The sequence below is a fragment of the Protomyctophum bolini genome, assembly GCF_963924005.1.
Source record: "Protomyctophum bolini genome assembly, chromosome: 21".
Lineage (NCBI taxonomy): Eukaryota > Metazoa > Chordata > Actinopteri > Myctophiformes > Myctophidae > Protomyctophum > Protomyctophum bolini.
In genome coordinates this window covers 27,028,181-27,047,797 of record NC_137882.1, presented here as the reverse complement: position 1 = coordinate 27,047,797, position 19,617 = coordinate 27,028,181, and the positions used below count along the sequence as shown (strand labels likewise).

Here is a 19,617-nt window from a genome sequence, read left to right as displayed (position 1 = left end):
AGACTTGAATTTAAATATTGGCCTCGGTTCGACCCGTTTGTGCTGCGCCAGGTCACGCTGCAGCACCCGTTCACGATGTTGATTTTGAGTTTGTACTCATCTTTAGAACACCAAATCACACCTTCGAAAGCACAAGTGTCGTGGTTTTTATCTGATCTCCTGCTGGTGTTTTCTTCCACGCAGGTCAAATATAAAGAAGCAGGGAAGAAGCTCACAGCCATCAATTTGTACCATCTGTTGCCCCAAACACTGGATACCCAACACGCTAAAGAGGCCACAGAGTTACAGAGCCAGGTACAGTACATCACGCACGCACGCACGCACACACGCGAGCATGTATCCTTATTCTCAGTCTGTGTTCACATGATACGACCTCTCCTCTCCTCTCATCACCTCATCCTCTCCTCCTTTCAATCTCTCCTCTCCTCCTTTCAATCTCTCCTCTCCTCCTTTCAATCTCTCCTCTCCTCTCCTCTCCTCTCCTCTCCTCTCCTCTCCTCTCCTCTCCTCTCCTCTCCTCTCCTCTCCTCTCCTCTCCTCTCCTCTCCTCTCCTCTATAGTTCTGCTGCTGTATAGCGTCATTAGTTTGATGATGTTTGTGTTTTCAGAGTAAATATATGGAGGCTGCGAAGAAGGAGCTGATGCACTCGCTGTACTCTGTACTGTCGGAGACTAAAGACAGTCAACATGCCAAGGACATGTCTGAACTCCTCAGGGGGAAGCAGGATATCTTTACCTGTGTTTTCCATCAGATGCCAGAAACCATGCAGACCGAGTTCTACAAACACATCTCAGAACTACAGAGTCAGGTGTGTGTCTGTGTTGAGATTCACAATGTAGGACATTAATCACTTATCAGACAATCTTAACCAGAGCCACTAACCTAAACTAACTAAAACTAAGACTAAATATATTGACAATTTTGTCAACTAATAAAAACTAGACTAAAATGTTAGAAAGTACTATAGTGTAAGTAAAGAGATCCAGTCTAAGTAAAAGACACACGTAATTTTACACTTGGTTCCATGCTGAAAATAGCTCACTGTGACGCGTTGTGAGCTTGTAGATCTGCTATTTTCAGCAAGTGTAAAATCAGCCAACCTGTGTGTGTGTGTGTGTGTGTGTGTGTGTGTGTGTGTGTGTGTGTGTGTGTGTGTGTGTGTGTGTGTGTGTGTGTGTGTGTGTGCGGCTGTGCGTGTTGGTTTAAATGATGCAGTACAAGAACGATAAGGAGGACCTGTCCGTCACTTTGTACTCGCTGCTTCCTGAAACCCTGCAGACCCAGTTTGTTAAAGAGATGGCCGACACTCACAGTGAGGTGAGTGAATCTGTGATCATCATCTGATGCCTCATGGTTACTGTGGTCAGGTATAGCCATGGTCCGGATAAACTCATTCGCCGCAGAGTACCACCATCTGGTGGCTGAATTGTGTACTTGAAGACTGCCAGTTCTCTATGGAGAAGTCTTATTTTGAAAGGCGTTTTACTCGGAAACAGAGAAACGGGTGTTAAATCGCTGTGTACCATGTCATTTAATTCGCACCCAAAACGTCTAGCCAAAATGTCAAAAGACTTTTACTGTTAAGTAGAAGTGCCGAGTCACTGGACGGTCTGGCAATTCTGGCAGATGCTAGAAGGGCTGGGCAGTCATGGGGCCAGGGCTGAGCCATAACAAAAAAGAATAAATAATAAAAAAGGACATAGTGGCATCTTTGAGCCGTCTTTGGGCCGGTGAAGACCACAAATGCCAGGGGCCGATTTTCTGTGCCAGTCCGTGCCTGTGTCGAGATATTGTCCTGGCTATAGTTCTGCTGATGTATAGCGTCATTCGTTTGATGATGTTTGTGTTTTCAGAGTAAATATAAGGAGGCTGGGAAGAAGGAGCTGCTGCACTCGTTGTACTCTGTACTGTCGGAGACAAAAGACAGTCAACATGCCAAGGACATGTCTGAACTCCACAGTGAGGTAGGTGCGTGCATGTGTGCGTGCATGCGTGGACACAAACGTGTGTGTTTATGAGTGTCGCGCCTGTCACAGACATGCGCATATTTAAGTTAATTCAGGAAGTTCAATGCAGTTGCCGGCGGCCGTTCATTGGGCCACATCAGCGTCACGTTCTCATTCTTATGATTCACTTTATCCAATATAACACACTCATTTCATCTTCATTTGGGCTATTTAAACTGGAAGTTTTGCACTTCTCATCCCTGCTTGCTTGCTGCTGCTGCACTGATACTGCTGCGCTGCTGTCTGCTTTTAAAACATTTGCTGCTCACCCTCCACCAGTCCTCCACCACCAGCTACCACCTGTTGTTTTGGATCTGCTGTTTAGGTACAGGGGACATGGGTACCTAAAAGCAGATCGAATTCATTGCCAAACCATAACATATATATATATATGTGTGTTCGCTCTCGTTATGTTCCAACAGTCCTATAACGCTTAATAGTGTTTCATGTTGTGTGAATACGGTGTGAACGTGTTGACAGTGTGTGTGTGTGTGTGTGTGTGTGTGTCAGGCATAGCGAGATGAACTCAAATGTGTTGTGCGTGTCGTTTGCGTTTTGCAGAAGGCGTACCGTGCACAGGGCAAGAAGGAGGCAGAGACCAGCCTGTACGCCCACATGCCGCAGACCATCGAGACGGTGTTCAACAAGGAACTGGCCAGGACCCAGAGCGATGTGAGGGACGCACCTCGACATGTTAGACAGAACACAGAGATGAATTGCGTTTTTATAGTGCTTTTCCAAGTGCTCAAAGCGCTTTACAATGGTTAATTCATTCATACATTGGGAGGTGAAGCGGCGAACAGTCGACGCCAGCGTCCTCACTTCCCACATTCACACACCAATGGTGGCAAGCTTACACCGACCGACTCATTGGAGGCAATGACCCAGGGATCATTGGACGACCTGCTTTACCTCCTGAGCCACAGCTGCCCGCAAGAGATGCACACAGGCTGGTCGTGCATGGCCAGACTAGTTGGCCTCTCGCCATTTTCAAATGCTTTCCGTCATACAGTCTGCAGTAACGGAAGCTCTGATCATGAGCAAAGTGACTTACGTTTCGTCTAACTGTCGCGCGAATCCTGATATAAATCAAAATCACCTAGCTTGCTGCATGCTTAGCAGAAATTAAAAATACAAATAAATCACACCAGTGTGAAGTGAGGGGCGCCAACATATATTAAAGTCTAACTCATGTTGATTAGGTGATGTAACGGCGATGTAAAACAATCGGTGCCAACACAAACATTAAACGGCATTTAACGATAATGACGCAATGAGGCACATTATGACGTACATTTTCCCTTCATTGTCAATGACGTTTACAAACATTAGACCTGTGTATAGGAGGGGCTGGCGCCCCTCAAAAATGTAAAGATATTTTTTTAATATATTTTCGTGAACACCACATCTGACCTCAAACCACAAACCCTTAGATGTCCATATATGGAGCGGACCTGTGCTGACATTCCATATCTTGATCCTCCCCACCCGTCCTTTCTGTTCTGACAATCCATATGTTGATCTGACCTCCTCAAACCCTGTACACTCAATCAAGACACGCTCCATGTATGGCCAGTACAGAATTCATTCCATATGTTGATCTGACCACCCCCTTGCCAAAGCGCCAGCATCCGTTTTTATTTGGCTGTGGACCACACATCACATCACGCTGCGCCGCGAGCTTGTAGATTGTCTCTTTTCAAGTAGCAGATGCATATAGGGTTGAAGTGGTTACAATGATTATTTTTTTTAAATTACCGTAACACATTTTGCTCCGGACTAGGGATGTTATTAGTTCATCGTTAATCGGTTAATCGCGCTAAGAAATTAGTCGCTTAAACTTAACATAACTAATCGAATTAATCGAAACGTCTCTGCTTTTGCATGTGATGTGACAGACAAGGCAGTGCACTTTTCATTTGATTCTATTTCTCGTACAAAGATGCCATAGCCTGGCCCATTTGTATCGCAAATGGTCAAATAACTATTCGATTAAGGAATATAATATGCCTTTTGAATTCTTTGTGTATATCATCAAAGTGTAGATTTGTACGTACACCGCTTATCAACTAACCGGTTAATCAATCAATAAGCTTATCAAAACGTATCAATTAACTATTAATGCAATAATCGATAATTCCCATCCCTACCCCGGACCCATGGCGGTCGACCGGCCAAACATCACTTTGACAAACATACACAAACATACTAGACACACAATAAAAAAAAACACACTGCATATAACACACACACACACACACACACACACACACACACACAGCATGCGGTGTTAGATTGCACGGGTGCTGTGAAAGCATTGTGCGTTAACCGTGTTGGGTGTCAGTTTGTTTTGCTATATAGCCTGAAGACACAGACAGTGACCCTACTGCACGTGCACACACACACACACACACACACACACTCGCACGCATGCACACACACACGCACACACATGCGCTCTCACACACACAGTGAGGTGTAGTTTTGGTCAAATAGGATATAGGCCTATAGAACATGAACTGGGCCAATCCGCTGACCCGACGGCTAAAGCTAACTGGAGCGTATAATGCGACACACTGTCCGGACTGGCTTCGTGCCTCTCTCTAAGCACTTAAACACTACATCTGTTCAGGTCACTTCATTTATTCATAGTGCAACATCACCCCCAAGGGCCTCACTGTACACTTAACAGCAAGGGGGGAAAAAGGCCATTTAACAACCCCGTTAAGACCTGGGACCAGATTCTACTAAACGTCTTCTAAACTCGTTTTCTGAAAAACCTATGTTTCTATGTCAGTGGAGTGAAATGTATTTCAGGATGTGAATATTTGGATGACTTAATTTTTAAGTGGTGCAACCCCTTCTACATCCAGCTTTGTCCGTGTACCTGTGTACGTACGTCAATGCGCACGAGTGGTGTGCGCATGCGTGAAATTGGAACGAGAGAAGTATGTGACATTGCTGCCACCTGCTGGACGCAAATCGCTAATCTAACGGAGCAGAGAGAGAGAGAGAGAGAGAGAGGGGAGTTGCACCACTTGGTCCACACAGGTGTGATTTTTCTACGACTACTGGCCACAGGCTTTTCTCGCACGTTCATCCACTCTGCACAACGGATCAACCTATAGCGATTATCGACTGAACCGAACGCTGATGAGTTCCACTGACCTGTACGTACACGTGTAACCCATTCTTCACGATTCAGTGGCATCCGCATCTCTCTCTGTGTGTGTGTGTGTGTGTGTGTGTGCGTGTGCGTGTGTGTGTGTGTGTGTGTGCGTGTGCGCGTGTGCAGAAGCTCTACAAGGAGAGGTACAACCTGGAGAAAGGGAAGTCCAGTTACATCAACATGAAGCACCTTCCCGAGGTCGACCACGCCATGGAGGTCAACAGGAACCAGAGTAATGTCAGTATGAGGTCACATGCACACACGCACGAACGCACACACGCACGAACGCACGAATGCACGCACGAATGCACGCACGCACACACACATACACGTTTGAAAGGTTAGTGACCACAGGTCACCCCCTATTGTAACCGGCGTTCAAGGAGTTAAGTAAAAGTATCAATTCTGCAATATAGAAATACTCCATTACAAGTAAAAGTCCGGAATTCCGAATGTACTTGAGTAAAAAAAAGAAACGTACAAAAGTATTGGCATCAAAATGTACTTAAAGTACCAAAAGTAAAAAGTACTCATTGTGCAGAATGTCCCGTTTCGAGTTTTCAAATGCATATGAAATAATTTGAACATAGCAAGCTCACACAATGCGCACTGTGAGCTTGTAGATCTGCTATTTTCAAATGGCCGAAATGTATATAGGGCTGAAGTGGTTCATGTATGTTTTGTAATAATCTATTTATACAAGTGAGAAGTGGTACCCATACTCATTCTTTGTGCTCTATCTCCGACCGAACCACACTTTTACCACACATCTCTATATGCAAAATAAATTCGCCACGCTCCCCGAACTGACATAGGCTATTTTTTAGCCGTTCAAGTGTCTCATTTACTCTGCAAATATTACTTTTATGAAACACGCTGTTATTGCTCAACGTCAACAGCCTACGTCACAATCGTCATGTTGGCGTCTACCAAAATCGTCATGTTGGCGTCTACTACGCCAACTACGTTCACTTAATGGGGCCAGTCTTTCACAGTGACACACATGTTACATGAACCACGCGCCCGGGATGGTTTCTACCCCTCAATGTCGTATTTGCTGCGCCCTTCTAATGCTGCGCCCTTGCCACAACACGCGAGAAACAAGGAATTTAACCACGCTACTTGCATACACTGCAACTCGCTTACAATTCGCAAACCTGGCAACACTGCCCTCTCTTACCAGCCCCGCCCCCACACTAGCTTGACAATGTCATCTCGCGCAGCACAGAATCTGATCTCGCGCAGGACATTGATGAGAGACAGAAGGAACAGGAGAGATTATACGATCGCTATTTCGCTTATTCCATCTAAATCTCTTTATTTACAACATAAATGACTCGACGATTCCCTTAGTTACATCAACATTGTTCTTTGGCATTAATCGGATTGTGCCAAAATATCACCCTTACACCGATCACTTTGCCTATTTTCGCCACACAGCCAATTTACTTCCGCGAGCGGCCGGGCCATTCCGCCCATGCGAATGCATGGAGAAAAAAAAGAGACGAAAATCCAGCTGTATCGGAGCAGTGCCACACACACACACACAGTCAGTCACACACACACACACACACACACACACACACACACACACACACACACACAGAGAGAGGAGTTGACAAGTGAGAGAACGAGACGGCTGTTGCGTTTCACCATGGCCAGTGCTGTTGTAGACAGCGACGACGATGATACACGGAAATAAGTGTGGAAAAGAAAACGAGTGCCGTATCCCAAAGGCAACACGTCAAATATGGGCCAGCTTCTTAGCAGACATCACAAAGACATCGATCTGTCCAACGACGATGGTACAAAGACAACAACACAGCCAACTATATTCTTATAGAGAAAAGCTCTCAGCTAATTCGCCCCGTGCAAAACAATTAACGCACGGAGTTGCGGTCTGCATAGCTGCAGACATGCGACCACTATCAGTGGTGGAAAACGCTGGCTTTCAATATTTAATGAGAGTTGCAGAACAGCAGAACCACGTTACAAAATGCCATGCAGGTCACACATGTTTTCACTCCTAAAATGTATAAAACTAATAATACATGTGAAACGTTGCCCGTTAAAATCGTTTTGTGTAAAAGATCGTCAAATATATGGCCGTTAGTACTGTTAATTCAACATCCGGTGAGGGGAGGATACGGATTGTGTATGGAAATCAGCGCATACAGTGGGTGGGCTTTAGACCGGATGTAAGCCACATCCACTAAATGTACACTAAATAGAAATAGTATAAAATACTGCATAAAATGGTGTAGCCTACTGCAGCTATTTATAACCAGGTAGTGTATAAGTGAAATTGAACACTTACATTAGTATTTAATACTTGAACTAACAACAGATGGGTCTATATACTATTTGTCTTCTTTTTTTTTTTTCTTTCTTTTACTTACTTAGAGCTTAACAAGAATGTTACAAGTCATCTCATCTTAAAGAAACATTTAAAAAATGTTAGGGCATAAAACCCAAAGTTGTTAAACCTTTTATTATTCTCATTCTGATTTGTTATTTATAGAAAATAAATGTGACTTATTGGGAAACAAGTGTTTTTCTTTACAAACCAAGATATTGGCCTAAATTATAATGAATATAGCCCTCAATGCTGAAAAAGAAGGTTTTAAAAAAATAGATTGAACAAATTTAATCGAACATCGAAGCAAATCGTGAGCTTCAAATCGAAAATTGAATTGAATCGTGGACTAGGCGAATCGTGATAGCGAATCGAACATCGAATCGAATCGTGAGCTGCAAATCGAAAATTGAATTGAATCGTGGACTAGGCGAATCGTGACAGCCCTAATGTATACATACGCCTGCACGCACACACACGCACATGCACGCCTGTAAGGCCCCCCCCACACACACACACACCAACATGCGATTCATTAAATAACTATTTCTCCGCACGCGCGCACACAACATTATTCACGTGAAGCCTACAGGGAATTACCGACGGAATGTATATACACACACACACACACACACACACACACACACACACACACAGTCCCGGCTCACACGCTTAGAATTTAGAGATGCGCGATTACATAACAGCTGGGCGTCATTATAGCCACACACATCTCTAACTTGCGGTCACAGTCGCGAAACTTTTCAGTTGTGTGGTACTTTTATATTGATTGAACTGCAACCGAAAGTTCCCATCTCCCAGCCACGGAGCTGAAACAAAAAGCAACACTGTTTGTTTCTGGCCAGTGTTGCCAAATAAGCGATTAGTAAGTAATGTAATTTAATTTATCAGCGATTTTGGGATTATTTTTGTAGATTGAAAAAATATTGGGCCTCCTTTGCTCTTGCCATGACAATGTTTGAGAACCACTGCTCTAAAACAATATTAGACAAAGTTTGAGCCACAAACACATTGCTCTCTCTCTCTCTCTCTCTTCTCCTTTTGTATACATTAAATAGGCCTATTCATGATTCTGCTTATAGAGAAGTAGCCTATGTTAGTTTGTTTTATGGACTTGAGAGCTACTTTCAAAACCACCAGCTCAACATACCCACCAAATAAAACTATCATCCCATTGCTGCAAATAGTGACAAAATGTAATTGAGGGGCCTTTCATATAGGCTACATATAAGACAAACGCACATGGAATGGGAAATAGAGGGGGGACAATGCAAATCGTAGGCTTTTATTTTTGTTGGTATTTGACTTTGCTACTGATGATTGTAAGCAACAACAAGTATTGCATTGTGTGTTTGAGCTGACAGGCCCTTTTTGATGTCAATCACTCAAGTCATTTCAGTTCATCTAAAGCGGAAGATGCAAAAATCGTTTTTTTTATTAAAATTATATATATTTTTACTGCCATGTCATGTGGTCTACCTGCAAAGCCTTTGTAGATCGTGATCTACCATTTGGGCACCACTTAACGTCAGATCAGGGGTTTTTGTCGGCCAGCGCCAACAATGCTCCCCGAAAGCATAATCGCAGCAAATACCGGGCAGTGTGTATGAGCCTTAACATGTTGACTACACTACACTACACATAATAACTAATAACCCGTTTTCAGCTTAAAGCAATTATATTTCATTGAAGCAACTCCTTAGCATGGTTTTCATACCATGGATGTGATAAGAAAATATCAAACATAAGGGAAATATTAAATAGTATCGGGTGTACCAGTTTGGGCTTTTCTTTTTTTTCAATGGGGCAATACATTGATTAAACAAACGTTTGATTGATTGAGTTGTACAATGTTATACAACCCTAAACTACTTTTAGAATACACTACACAATACAATACAATTTCAGAACATATAATATTGGCCAATATGTCAAATATGTAAATATTACATATCGCATTGAATGGAAGCGGACCATTTGTAACACATGTTACAAATGACCCGCTTTTGCAAGTTTTCTTTGCAGTTGCTTACAGACCAGAATGAACGTGAATTCCGTCTAAACACCATGCAAACTAATGAAGAACATAAGCATGAACACATCCATGTGGATTTTTATTCACCAACACCAAAGACAAAAATTGTAGCACACATATACTCCAGGTGTAAAATTATACGCATTTTGAAGGTAAACACTTCAAACTTCCTGGGCACGTAGAGTACGTTGCTGTACACATACTGACGCGATGGCGTCATGGTGGCGTTGACCAATCAAGATATAACGTCCATGTTACAACCGTGAAGCGTTACAACCTTGGCGGCTCTCCCCTACATTTGTTACTAACATTAGGTTGTGGCGAAGTAGAAACGTGGCCAGCAGATACTGTGTTTTGGACAAACAGGCTAGGTATTGGTGTTGATTTGGGTCAACTGGACAAACAGCGTGGTGTTGTTTTGTGTCTGTGTTTGTGTTGGAGCGCCTCAGTGTGGCCGTACAGGTCATGTGCAACCTCTTCCACAGAGAGATGGAGACACTAAATCTCAGCTGGACAAACATGTTTGCATGCATGCATCGCTGCCTTGCATGCTGTGTGCTACTGTTGAGTCTGTCACTTACTTTGACTGATTTATGGCATTGTCTTTCTGTTAAAATCCAACTATGTTAATTTAAGAAATCTGGGCATATAGGTCATTGTTTCTTCACTGTGCACACGTGTAGCCTATTGTATGTCAGACTGTATGTCTGTCCCACAGTCACAATCCTTTAGTAATTAGGCTGTGGAAATATTCACGACAAAACAATGGTACATTTCCAATAACCCATCCGTTACTACATGTGGAGTCAACTCCCGCCATTTCTTTCTTCCCATAGTGCGTGGCGAAGTAGCTCTGGGATGAGTGCGCGCGAAGCGCGCACGAAATTCTAGTAATCAAAATCTACAAAGTAACTATAGTAACTAAAGTTGTCAAATAATTGTTGTGGAGTAAAAGTACATTTGGCCCTGAGATGTAGTGGAGTAGAAGTAAAAGTACAGAAAATTCCATATACTCAAGTAAAGTACAAATACCTCATATTTATTTTAACTGTATTCCCTGCAGGTGAGTTACAGGAAGTCCAAACAGGATCTTCACAACTCCAGCGCTCTTTCAGACAGGCCTGACATCGTCAACGCCACCAACGCTTCCAAACTGGCCAGCGATGTGAGGCCCCCTCTGTGTGTGTGTGTGTGTGTGTGTGTGTGTGTGTGTGTGTGTGTGTGCGCTCGTGTGCGTGCGTGTACGTGCGTGGTGCGTGCATGTGTATGCAACTATACATGCCTTAGTGACGAGTGTGCATGCCCTATAGTGCATGTGCGCATGCACTAGTTAACATGTGTGTGCGCGTTAGGCATGTAACGATATATCGTATATCGATATTAATCCCGACGATATGAATCGATTCATTGAAATAAAATAATCGATTTTCAAAAAATAAAATAAAAGCTTTTTCTTAGTGTAGGGCTAGTGTCAGTGTGTGATGTGAAATGTGAGCTTTAGTCATATTCCATCATATTCAAGTGCTTTTGGAGAGAAATGATAGTCACTTTCAGTAGTAGAGCACTGTAGAGGGGAGCTGTGACTGTGCCCAGGTGATGATGGTCGTTGATGCTCATCAAGGAGGGCAATTATGTTTCTGCACTGTCAAAAGTAATGCTATACTTCTTTTGCAATGTAGTTAAATAAAATCTCAGGGGGGAAGATAAATTATATGGTGTTATATTAAAAAACTGTAACTTTCTGTAACGGTCGGCTACAGATGCACGTGAACAGTACGTTCACATACTGTAGTACATGTATATGCTTGTTTTTCATCTCTCATATTAACATGGTGCGCGGTGTGTTTGTGTGTGTGTGTGTGTGTGTGTGTGTGTGTGTGTGTGTGTGTGTGTGCGTGTGTGCGTGTGTGTGTAGGCAGCCTACAAGGAAAAGATGAAGCATGTTGTCTATAATGCGAGCTCAGTTCTGGCCAGGTCTGACATACAACACGCCAAGGATGTATCTAAATTGGCCAGCCAGGTAACACACACACACACACACACACACACACACACACACACACTTCTGTGCTGCCTTTCGTAACTTTCCTGCAGCATTGCAGGCGTGCATTAATGACAGTATAGAACACCCTCTCGTGTAATATTGCTTAAAATACGGTTTTCAGATAAATGTAGTGGAGTAAAAGTACAATATTTGTCTCTGAGATGTAGTGGAATTTATTAGAAATTGGAAATACTCAAGTAAAGTACAAATACCTCAAAAGTGTGCGTAAGTCTGCCAGAGTTCTTTCTCCAACTAAGAAACGGGCACAAGTTGCAACAACTCTCAGATCTGTGCACTCGGCACTGGTTTCCAGTGAGTCGTGGAGTAGAATTTAAAATATTGGAGATTTTACCTCCGAGCGCTCTGTTCCCACGAGTTAAAACATTTATAAATAACATTATTATTTCAGACACAGTTGAAACAAAGGAGGAGCTGTGGTTTGAAATAAAAATTGTTCTCCCCCACTGCTTTTTATTCAAATAAATTCAGCTTTCCTTTTAATGCCTATCATAGTTTTGTTCACTGTCTTTCTCACCATCTCTCTCTCTCTCTCTCTCTCTCTCTCTCTCTCCAGGTGAAGTACAAGGAGAAGTTTGATAAGGACTCAGGTCACCGGCCGTGCTACAACCCCATAGACTGTCTGTCCTTCAAACACACACAGGCTGCCTCCGCACTGGCTAGTCAGGTACGCACGGTCGCACACATGCACGGTTGCACGCATGCATGCATGCACGCACGTGTACATTACATAAATTTGAAAAGCTCTGTTCCATCTCTGGTCAAACTGGAACCAACATTAGCCTTTTTCACCACTTCTCACATAAAACACTGGAACGGGAGGTGTGTGTGTGTGTGTGTGTGTGTGTGTGTGTGTGTGTGTGTGTGTGTGTGTGTGTGTGTGTGTGTGTGTGTGTGTGTGTGTGTGTGTGTGTGTGTGTGTGTGTGTGTGTGTGTGTGTGTGTGTGTGTGTGTGTGTGTGTGTGTGTGTGTGTGTGTGTGTGTGTGTGTGTGTGTGTGTGTGCAAAATAAAACAGAAAGTAAGCCACAAAGCCTGCATACCGTTGCCATAGTTGCGCCCACACAACAGCCTGCATTTTGAATGACGTGTTGAAGGGCAACGTGCACACGTTTGTGAGTGTGTCATTCTTATATAAGAGGTTGTGATCATGTCCTGAAGCTCTGAATATTAACTACATGACACCCCCCCCCCCCCCCCCCCCCCACACACACACACACACACACACACACACACACACCGATGAGAACATATAGATTGGCTGCTGAGCTGCTGATAAAAAGAACAGTGAATCATTTGACAGGTCTGTTTTTGCAAACCAACCACTGTTGAATGTATTTTGTGTTGAGACAGACAGTATGAAGGAAAGCTGAGAGGGAGATGGTCATAGGAGAGACAGACAGTAGGAATGATGAGAGGGAGACAGTGTAGGAGAGACAGACAGTAGGAAAGCTGAGAAGGAGACAGTGTAGGAGGGACAGACAGTATGGGAAAGCTGAGAGGGAGACAGTAGGAAAGCTGAGAGGGAGAAAGTGTAGGAGAGACAGACAGTAGGAATGATGAGAGGGAGACAGTGTAGGAGAGACAGACAGTAGGAAAGCTGAGAAGGAGACAGTGTAGGAGGGACAGACAGTATGGGAAAGCTGAGAGGGAGACAGTAGGAAAGCTGAAAGACAGACAGTGTAGGAGAGACAGACAGTAGGAAAGCTGAAAGACAGACAGTGTAGGAGAGACAGACAGTAGGACAGCTGAGAAGGAGACAGTGTAGGAGAGACAGACAGTAGGAAAGCTGAGAGGGAGACAGTAGGAAAGCTGAGAGGGAGACAGTGTAGGAGAGACAGGGGAGCGCCACCCCCCCACTTCTCTCACGTCTACATGTCTTTTTGACTTGTCGTTTACTTTTATGGACACGTTTATGCATTGTAAAACCTGTTCCTAAATGGGCTATATACACGACACATCTGCGTGTTTTAATAGTGTGTCTGCGCACGTGCACGGCGTGTCTTATGGGGCGGCGCGCCCCCCCCCTTCTAAAAGTACCACTACAACACTGGTTACAGACATATACACACACATACGTATACAGTGTGTAGATGATGATGTGTGTGTGTGTGTGTGTGTGTGTGTGTGTGCGTGTGCGTGTGCGTGTGCGTGCGTGCGTGTGTGCGCGTGCGTGTGCGTGTGCGTGTGCGTGTTTACTATTTTGTCCATCAGGTGAAATATAAATCCAACCAGAAGCAGAAACCAGAAGGGTCCACTGACCTGCCCAACCTGCTCCACCTGGAACACATCCTGCATGCCAACAAGCTGCAGAGCAATGTACGCATATAGATTGATCGATTGATATAGATACATATTGATTGATCGATTGATTGATTGATTGATTGATTGATTATTTTATTGGTCAATAAAAAATGCAAACAGCACAGGGTTATAGGATCAGTGTAGATTTTGGCAGCAAGTTTAGATTTAAAGTTTTAGTCATTGTCTCTTGAATAGTTTTCATGTAGTTTCCGTTAGTGAAAAAAGGTAGTCGACTAACATTTTTCGTCGTAGTTTTTAGTCGACGAAAAATCAACACTGATTAGACTGAAGTCTGTATACATCCTCGTCCCGGGGGAACATGTTTGAGTGTCCAGCAGTTCTGAATTGTTATTATTATTTACTATTTATTATTTTTATTTACCATTATTACAATTTGACTGTTCTGTCTTTGTGTGTGTGTAGGTAGAGTACAGGAAAAAGTATCAGCAGTCCATAGGACAGTCCCATGTGACTGTGGAAACGGCTGAACAGCGCCACCACAGGGAGAATGCAGTACTGCACAGCCAGGTACTGTTCAGCGCACGCGCACACACCCATGCACACACACACACACACGCACATGCACATACATTCAATAATTATTTTTGCGGACGGGCTAAAGCATATTTTTGACAGGGAAATATATAGGTCTTAATATAAAAATATATAGGTCACTGTTTTGGAAAAGGTAACAAAGCAACTGATTACTCTAATGGCAAAATATTCTGTTAAGTATTCGCTACTGTAACCCCGTTATTGTGTGTGTGGGCGTGTGTGTGTGTGTGTGTGTGTGCGTGTGTGTGTGTGTGTGCGTGTGTGTGTGTGCGTGTGCATGTTTTCAGGTGAAGTACAAAGAGGAATATGAGAAAAATAAGGGTCATGGGCTGATGGAGTTTGGAGACACTCAATCATACAGAGTATCTAAAGAGGCTACGAAGATACAGAGTGAGGTACCTGTCTGTCTGTCTGTCTGTCTTTTGACTTTTATTTTATTTATGAGGCGCCTTTCAGGGCACTCAAGGTCGCCGTACAACAGGTTAAAACAGTTTAAACAGACACGGTTAAAAGCAAAACATAACTAGCTTGCAGCAGCACCTCTATGAATAGAGACGGCACCGGATTTCTCCTCCCATCAACTTGCATTAAGTTGCTCAAAAGCGCATGAGGTGATTTCACTCCTCCTTCCGGGGTATAGGAACAGAGTGCATTCTGGGATGGATTGGACCCAAACGCATCATTGCACGCGTTCACGTATGAAAGGGCGTTCATTGGAACACACATTTTTTCCTCAATAAGTAAATGTCTGATCGTAATACTTTTGTCTTGACCCAGACACTGGGTTCTCTCTCTCTATCTACTTTGGGAAATTGTGAATATAATATGAATATATCTCTTTTTCTCTCTCTGTCTCTCTCTCTGTCGCTCTCTCTGTCTCTCTTACTGTGTCTCTCTCTGTCTCTCTGTGTGTCTCTCTCTCTCTCTCTCAGAGGGAGTATCGTAGAGATTATGAGGACCAGATGAAAGGCAGAGCTCCGTTGGATGTTGATCAGACGCCAGCGTACCTGACAGCACGCCACGCTAGCAGCCTGCTGAGTGAGGTAACGCACACACACACACACACACACACACACTAACGCACGCACGCACACACACACACACACACACACACACACACACACACACACACACACACTAATGTCTGTCTCTCTCTCTTTGTAGAAAGAGTACAGGAGAGATTTCGAGCAGGACGTAAAGGGGCGGGGCTTATCTGGTCTTGGTCTGGAAGAGACTCCTGAGCTTCTGAGAGTTAAAAACGCCACTCAGATACTGAACCAGGTGACGCACGCACACAAACACACGCATGCACACACGCACACACACACACACACACACACACACACACACACACACACACTAGTAACTAGTAACTTCCTGATTCCAAGTATCAGACGAGGCGCGGTTGTCTACACTCGTTTAGAGCGAAGAGGCACCACCAGGTGAAACATTTGTAAATAGTAGATGCATTCAAACGTGGCTGTAGTCCTATCCAAAAACATGGTGTGTTTGTCTTTCCAAATTATATCCCTGCTCTTTATTACTGGTAATACAATGCTTTGAAAACTTGATTTTTTTTTTCTTGTGGCGACCGGTCCCCCAGGTTGCTCTTTTACTCAGGATGGTGGTCTGCATGGTCACTGCTTCAGAATCAGTTGAAAATCCCTGGTGTAGCAGACAAGACCAACCGCCATTTATGTTTAATGACTGTGTGTGTGTGTGTGTGTGTGTGTGTGTGTGTGTGTGTGTGTGTGTGTGTGTGTGTGTGTGTGTGTGTGCGTGTGCGCGTAACAGAAGGAGTACCGTAAGGACCTGGAGACAGAGATCGTGGGTAAAGGCATGGAGCTCAGTTCTGATGTCCTGGAAATACAAAGAGTAAAGAAAGCCTCTGAAATACAGAGCCAGGTACGTATCCAGCTGACTGTGTGTGTGCGTGCGTGCGCGAAGAAGAAGAATAGAGGCAGTAGCATATTAAGCAGTGGTGGAAAAAGTACAAAAATATTTTACTTAAGTAGAAGTACTGATTCTCTACTTGAAAATTACTTAAGTAAAAGTACAAAGTGCCCATTAAGAAAGTTACTTAAGTAAAAGTATAAAAGTACCTCAAATAAAATGTACTTAAGTACAAAAATTTACCCGGCGTAAAATGTACTTAAGTATAAAAGTAAAAATTACAAAGTACAAGTACAAAGTACAAAATACAAAATTATTTTCAAAATGAATACAAAGAAATGAATTTCCAAAATTGTTATCCTGTCAAAAGTGGCTTTATTCCAAAAAATTAAATAGCATACAAATACTGAAAATACAGAACCCCCAACAGCATACATCGTGTTGGGAAAGTTCTTTTTTTTTAGGAACTATAGTTCAGTTCACAGTTCAACATTTTTAAAATGAACTAGTTCCGTTCATAGTTCATCATTCCAAATTTTGAACTAAAGTTCATCGTTTGAAAAATGAACTATTATAGTTCTTTTTCGTTCTTTTTTTGCTTTAATTTTTAAATATTTTTTACATTTTACAAAAATTGCTCTTTTGCAATGTGAAATGCCACCGAATTATTTTTCCTTCTCTATATGGGCTTTTGCATGCTTTTATTGTGAAGGCAAAAGTTTCTGAACGTTCTCAGAGCCTGCATCTCCGCATGCTGGGGTTGGCTGATCTACAAGCTCACAACGTGTCCGGACGCGACGAGTTGTGAGCTTGTATATCAGCTATTTTCAGCACGGAACACTTTGTACGGCGAAGAATAAATTAGGCATCACTGCGCATCATCATTCACTGTGGAAGAGAGATGTCTTTTGTTGGCCGTTAATACTCTATGGCCGTTCGTGGCGATATTATGGACACGTACCTCTTCGAAGCGATAATAACCAACTAAGCTATTGGAAGCTATTTTTCGTGGCACATTATGTGTGTACAACAACAAGTTCCCTCAGTGTTTGTGTTAGGAGTTGGGACAGTGTCTGCTGTCTGTCAGCGTGCATCATGCAATAGCTAGATGCGCGCTCCAGTGACGGCTGAGAAAGATTAGTTAATTTGAGTCGGATAGGGACTTATTGGTTGGTTTTCCGCTAAATATTAAGGCATGGGCGTAAGGCATAAGGCAAGGACAAAAATAAAAAATCCTTCTGCTAAGACTGTGTCTCGGTCATCCATGTTGAATGCGTGTGACAAAACACAGTGTGTGCGTCTTGCCGTCTTCAAAGCAGGCCAGGCAGCAGAACACAACTCCGCCCCCTATTATCTGAGAGTGGAGCAGCCCTGTTCAATTCTCAACTGCGCATTCCTCCAGTAAGACAAATATAAGATTTTATTTAATTTGTAGCGAGTAACGAGGTGTCCGATTTTAAATATAGCGCATTAAAAGTACGATTTTTTCCTTGTAAATGTAACGAAGTAAAAGTAAAAATACAGCAAAAGAAAAGTAGTCAATAAAAGTACAAATTCTCCAAACTTGTACTTAAGTACAGTAACGAAGTAATTGTACTTCGTTATTTTCCACCACTGATATTAAGTTATGTAACAACTAAAACATTATAGTGGCTATAGGCTATTATGGGGGAATGTACACTAACTCGTTTATCTCAGAGAATGATTTCATTCTGGATACAACCATAAAATGGTCTAACATGGTCTAATCTAATGGAATAAATTGATGATCAGATGCAGGAGTTTTGACGATTCAACTAACTGTCACTAGGGCCGTCGCCGTCGCCCTTTCATATGACATGGAAAAACAAAAAATCCAAAGAAATCCAAACGCAGTCCCTCAGTCAAATTTAGTCACATATATTACTGTGTGTTACAGAGGGCCTACAAGCAGGCGGATCAATCGAGAGAGAGTTCCTACAGTTCTGTGACGGACACTCCTGAACTGCTCCACGCGGCCTATCTCAAAGACGTCTACAGCCAGGTGTGTCATCGTGTCAACGTCTCCACACAAATAATACAATCTATGAAAAACCCACGATCAAATGAAATTAAAGAACTCTTTTGTTTCCTACAAAATCACGACCGTACTTCCACAAGCAATGAGTCGGCTGGCGACCGGAAGTGCAGCGGCGACCGGAAGTGCAGTGGCGGCCCAAGCTTAACGCGGAAGGGTTTCTCATTGTCTCAACTGCTCTCTCTCTCTCTCTCTCTCTCTCCCCCTCTATAGAGAAAGTATAAGGATGAGGCAGAGAGAATGAGGTGCAGTTATGGCGGCATGTCTGACTACCCAGAGATGGAGAGGAACAAAACCAACCAGAGAAACATCAGCTCTGTGAGAGAACACGTGCAGCGCACACACACACACACACGCGCGCACGCAAACACGCACGCACGCGCACACACGCACGCACATGCATGTGTATATAGAGCGTCGCAGTCCAGTTATTTGTTCGGCCCAAAAATGTATTGTCATGATTTGTCAGCCCTGCTGTTGGCTTTGTCCGAGGCTTAAAGGTTTTTAAATAAATAAGTTTTGAAACGTCTATGGAAAAATGAACAGGATATTCTCTTCCGGTACCCTCGCAGGGGGCGCTCTATTGTCTGTTAGCTTAGCATGCGGTGTGTATTACGTGTGTGTGTATAATGTGTGTGTTGTCTGTTGTGTATTGTTGTGTGCTAGCTGAGGTATTCCTGGGACTCCAAACTGATGAAGGGTCTGATGTCTTCAGTCACTGACACGCCTGAGATTGTCCTGGCGAGAGAGAACAACAAGAAGATCAGTGATGTATGCACACACACACACACACACACACACACACACACACACACACACACACACGCATTGTTAGCCCTATTTGTGCCAGGTCTTGTGACTTAAAGGGTAAGGAGAAAGCAGGACACACAGCTTAATTTGTGTCCATACCATTTTGCTCATTTGATTAAAGCAGCTATAACATGACATTTAAAACAGTTTTTGTATATTTAATATCATATATATCATTATGTCCCTCAAACGTATTTATAATGGTTGGAGGCTCAATCACCACTCTGATGTATAACCAGTCCATGGCATTTCTTTTTGGCTTCTGAAGCTATTTTAGCTGCAGTACCACAATGTCCTGAGGTGGTGGGGGCGCTGATATGCAACTTATTTAATATTTGAGTCATTATAATACTG

General features: G+C 43.2%; 2 protein-coding genes across 2 annotated transcripts in view; both read left to right on the top strand.

The window, feature by feature from the left end:
- The window catches only part of nebl (nebulette), a 115,965-nt gene that overhangs the window by 88,162 nt on the left and 8,186 nt on the right, over positions 1–19,617 (top strand). The window lies entirely within an intron of this gene.
- The window catches only part of LOC308335989 (uncharacterized protein), a gene marked incomplete at both ends in the record, with an annotated part of 20,970 nt that continues 1,970 nt past the window's right edge, over positions 618–19,617 (top strand). The window contains 14 exons of the mRNA XM_080793232.1: positions 618–809; positions 1,217–1,318; positions 1,855–1,965; positions 2,569–2,679; positions 5,303–5,413; positions 10,649–10,750; positions 12,204–12,314; positions 13,860–13,964; positions 14,373–14,477; positions 15,437–15,547; positions 15,669–15,785; positions 18,316–18,420; positions 18,667–18,771; positions 19,120–19,224. Of these exons, the coding sequence (XP_080649358.1) occupies positions 618–809; positions 1,217–1,318; positions 1,855–1,965; positions 2,569–2,679; positions 5,303–5,413; positions 10,649–10,750; positions 12,204–12,314; positions 13,860–13,964; positions 14,373–14,477; positions 15,437–15,547; positions 15,669–15,785; positions 18,316–18,420; positions 18,667–18,771; positions 19,120–19,224 (1,593 nt within the window). The remainder of the gene's footprint in view (positions 810–1,216; positions 1,319–1,854; positions 1,966–2,568; positions 2,680–5,302; positions 5,414–10,648; positions 10,751–12,203; positions 12,315–13,859; positions 13,965–14,372; positions 14,478–15,436; positions 15,548–15,668; positions 15,786–18,315; positions 18,421–18,666; positions 18,772–19,119; positions 19,225–19,617) is intronic.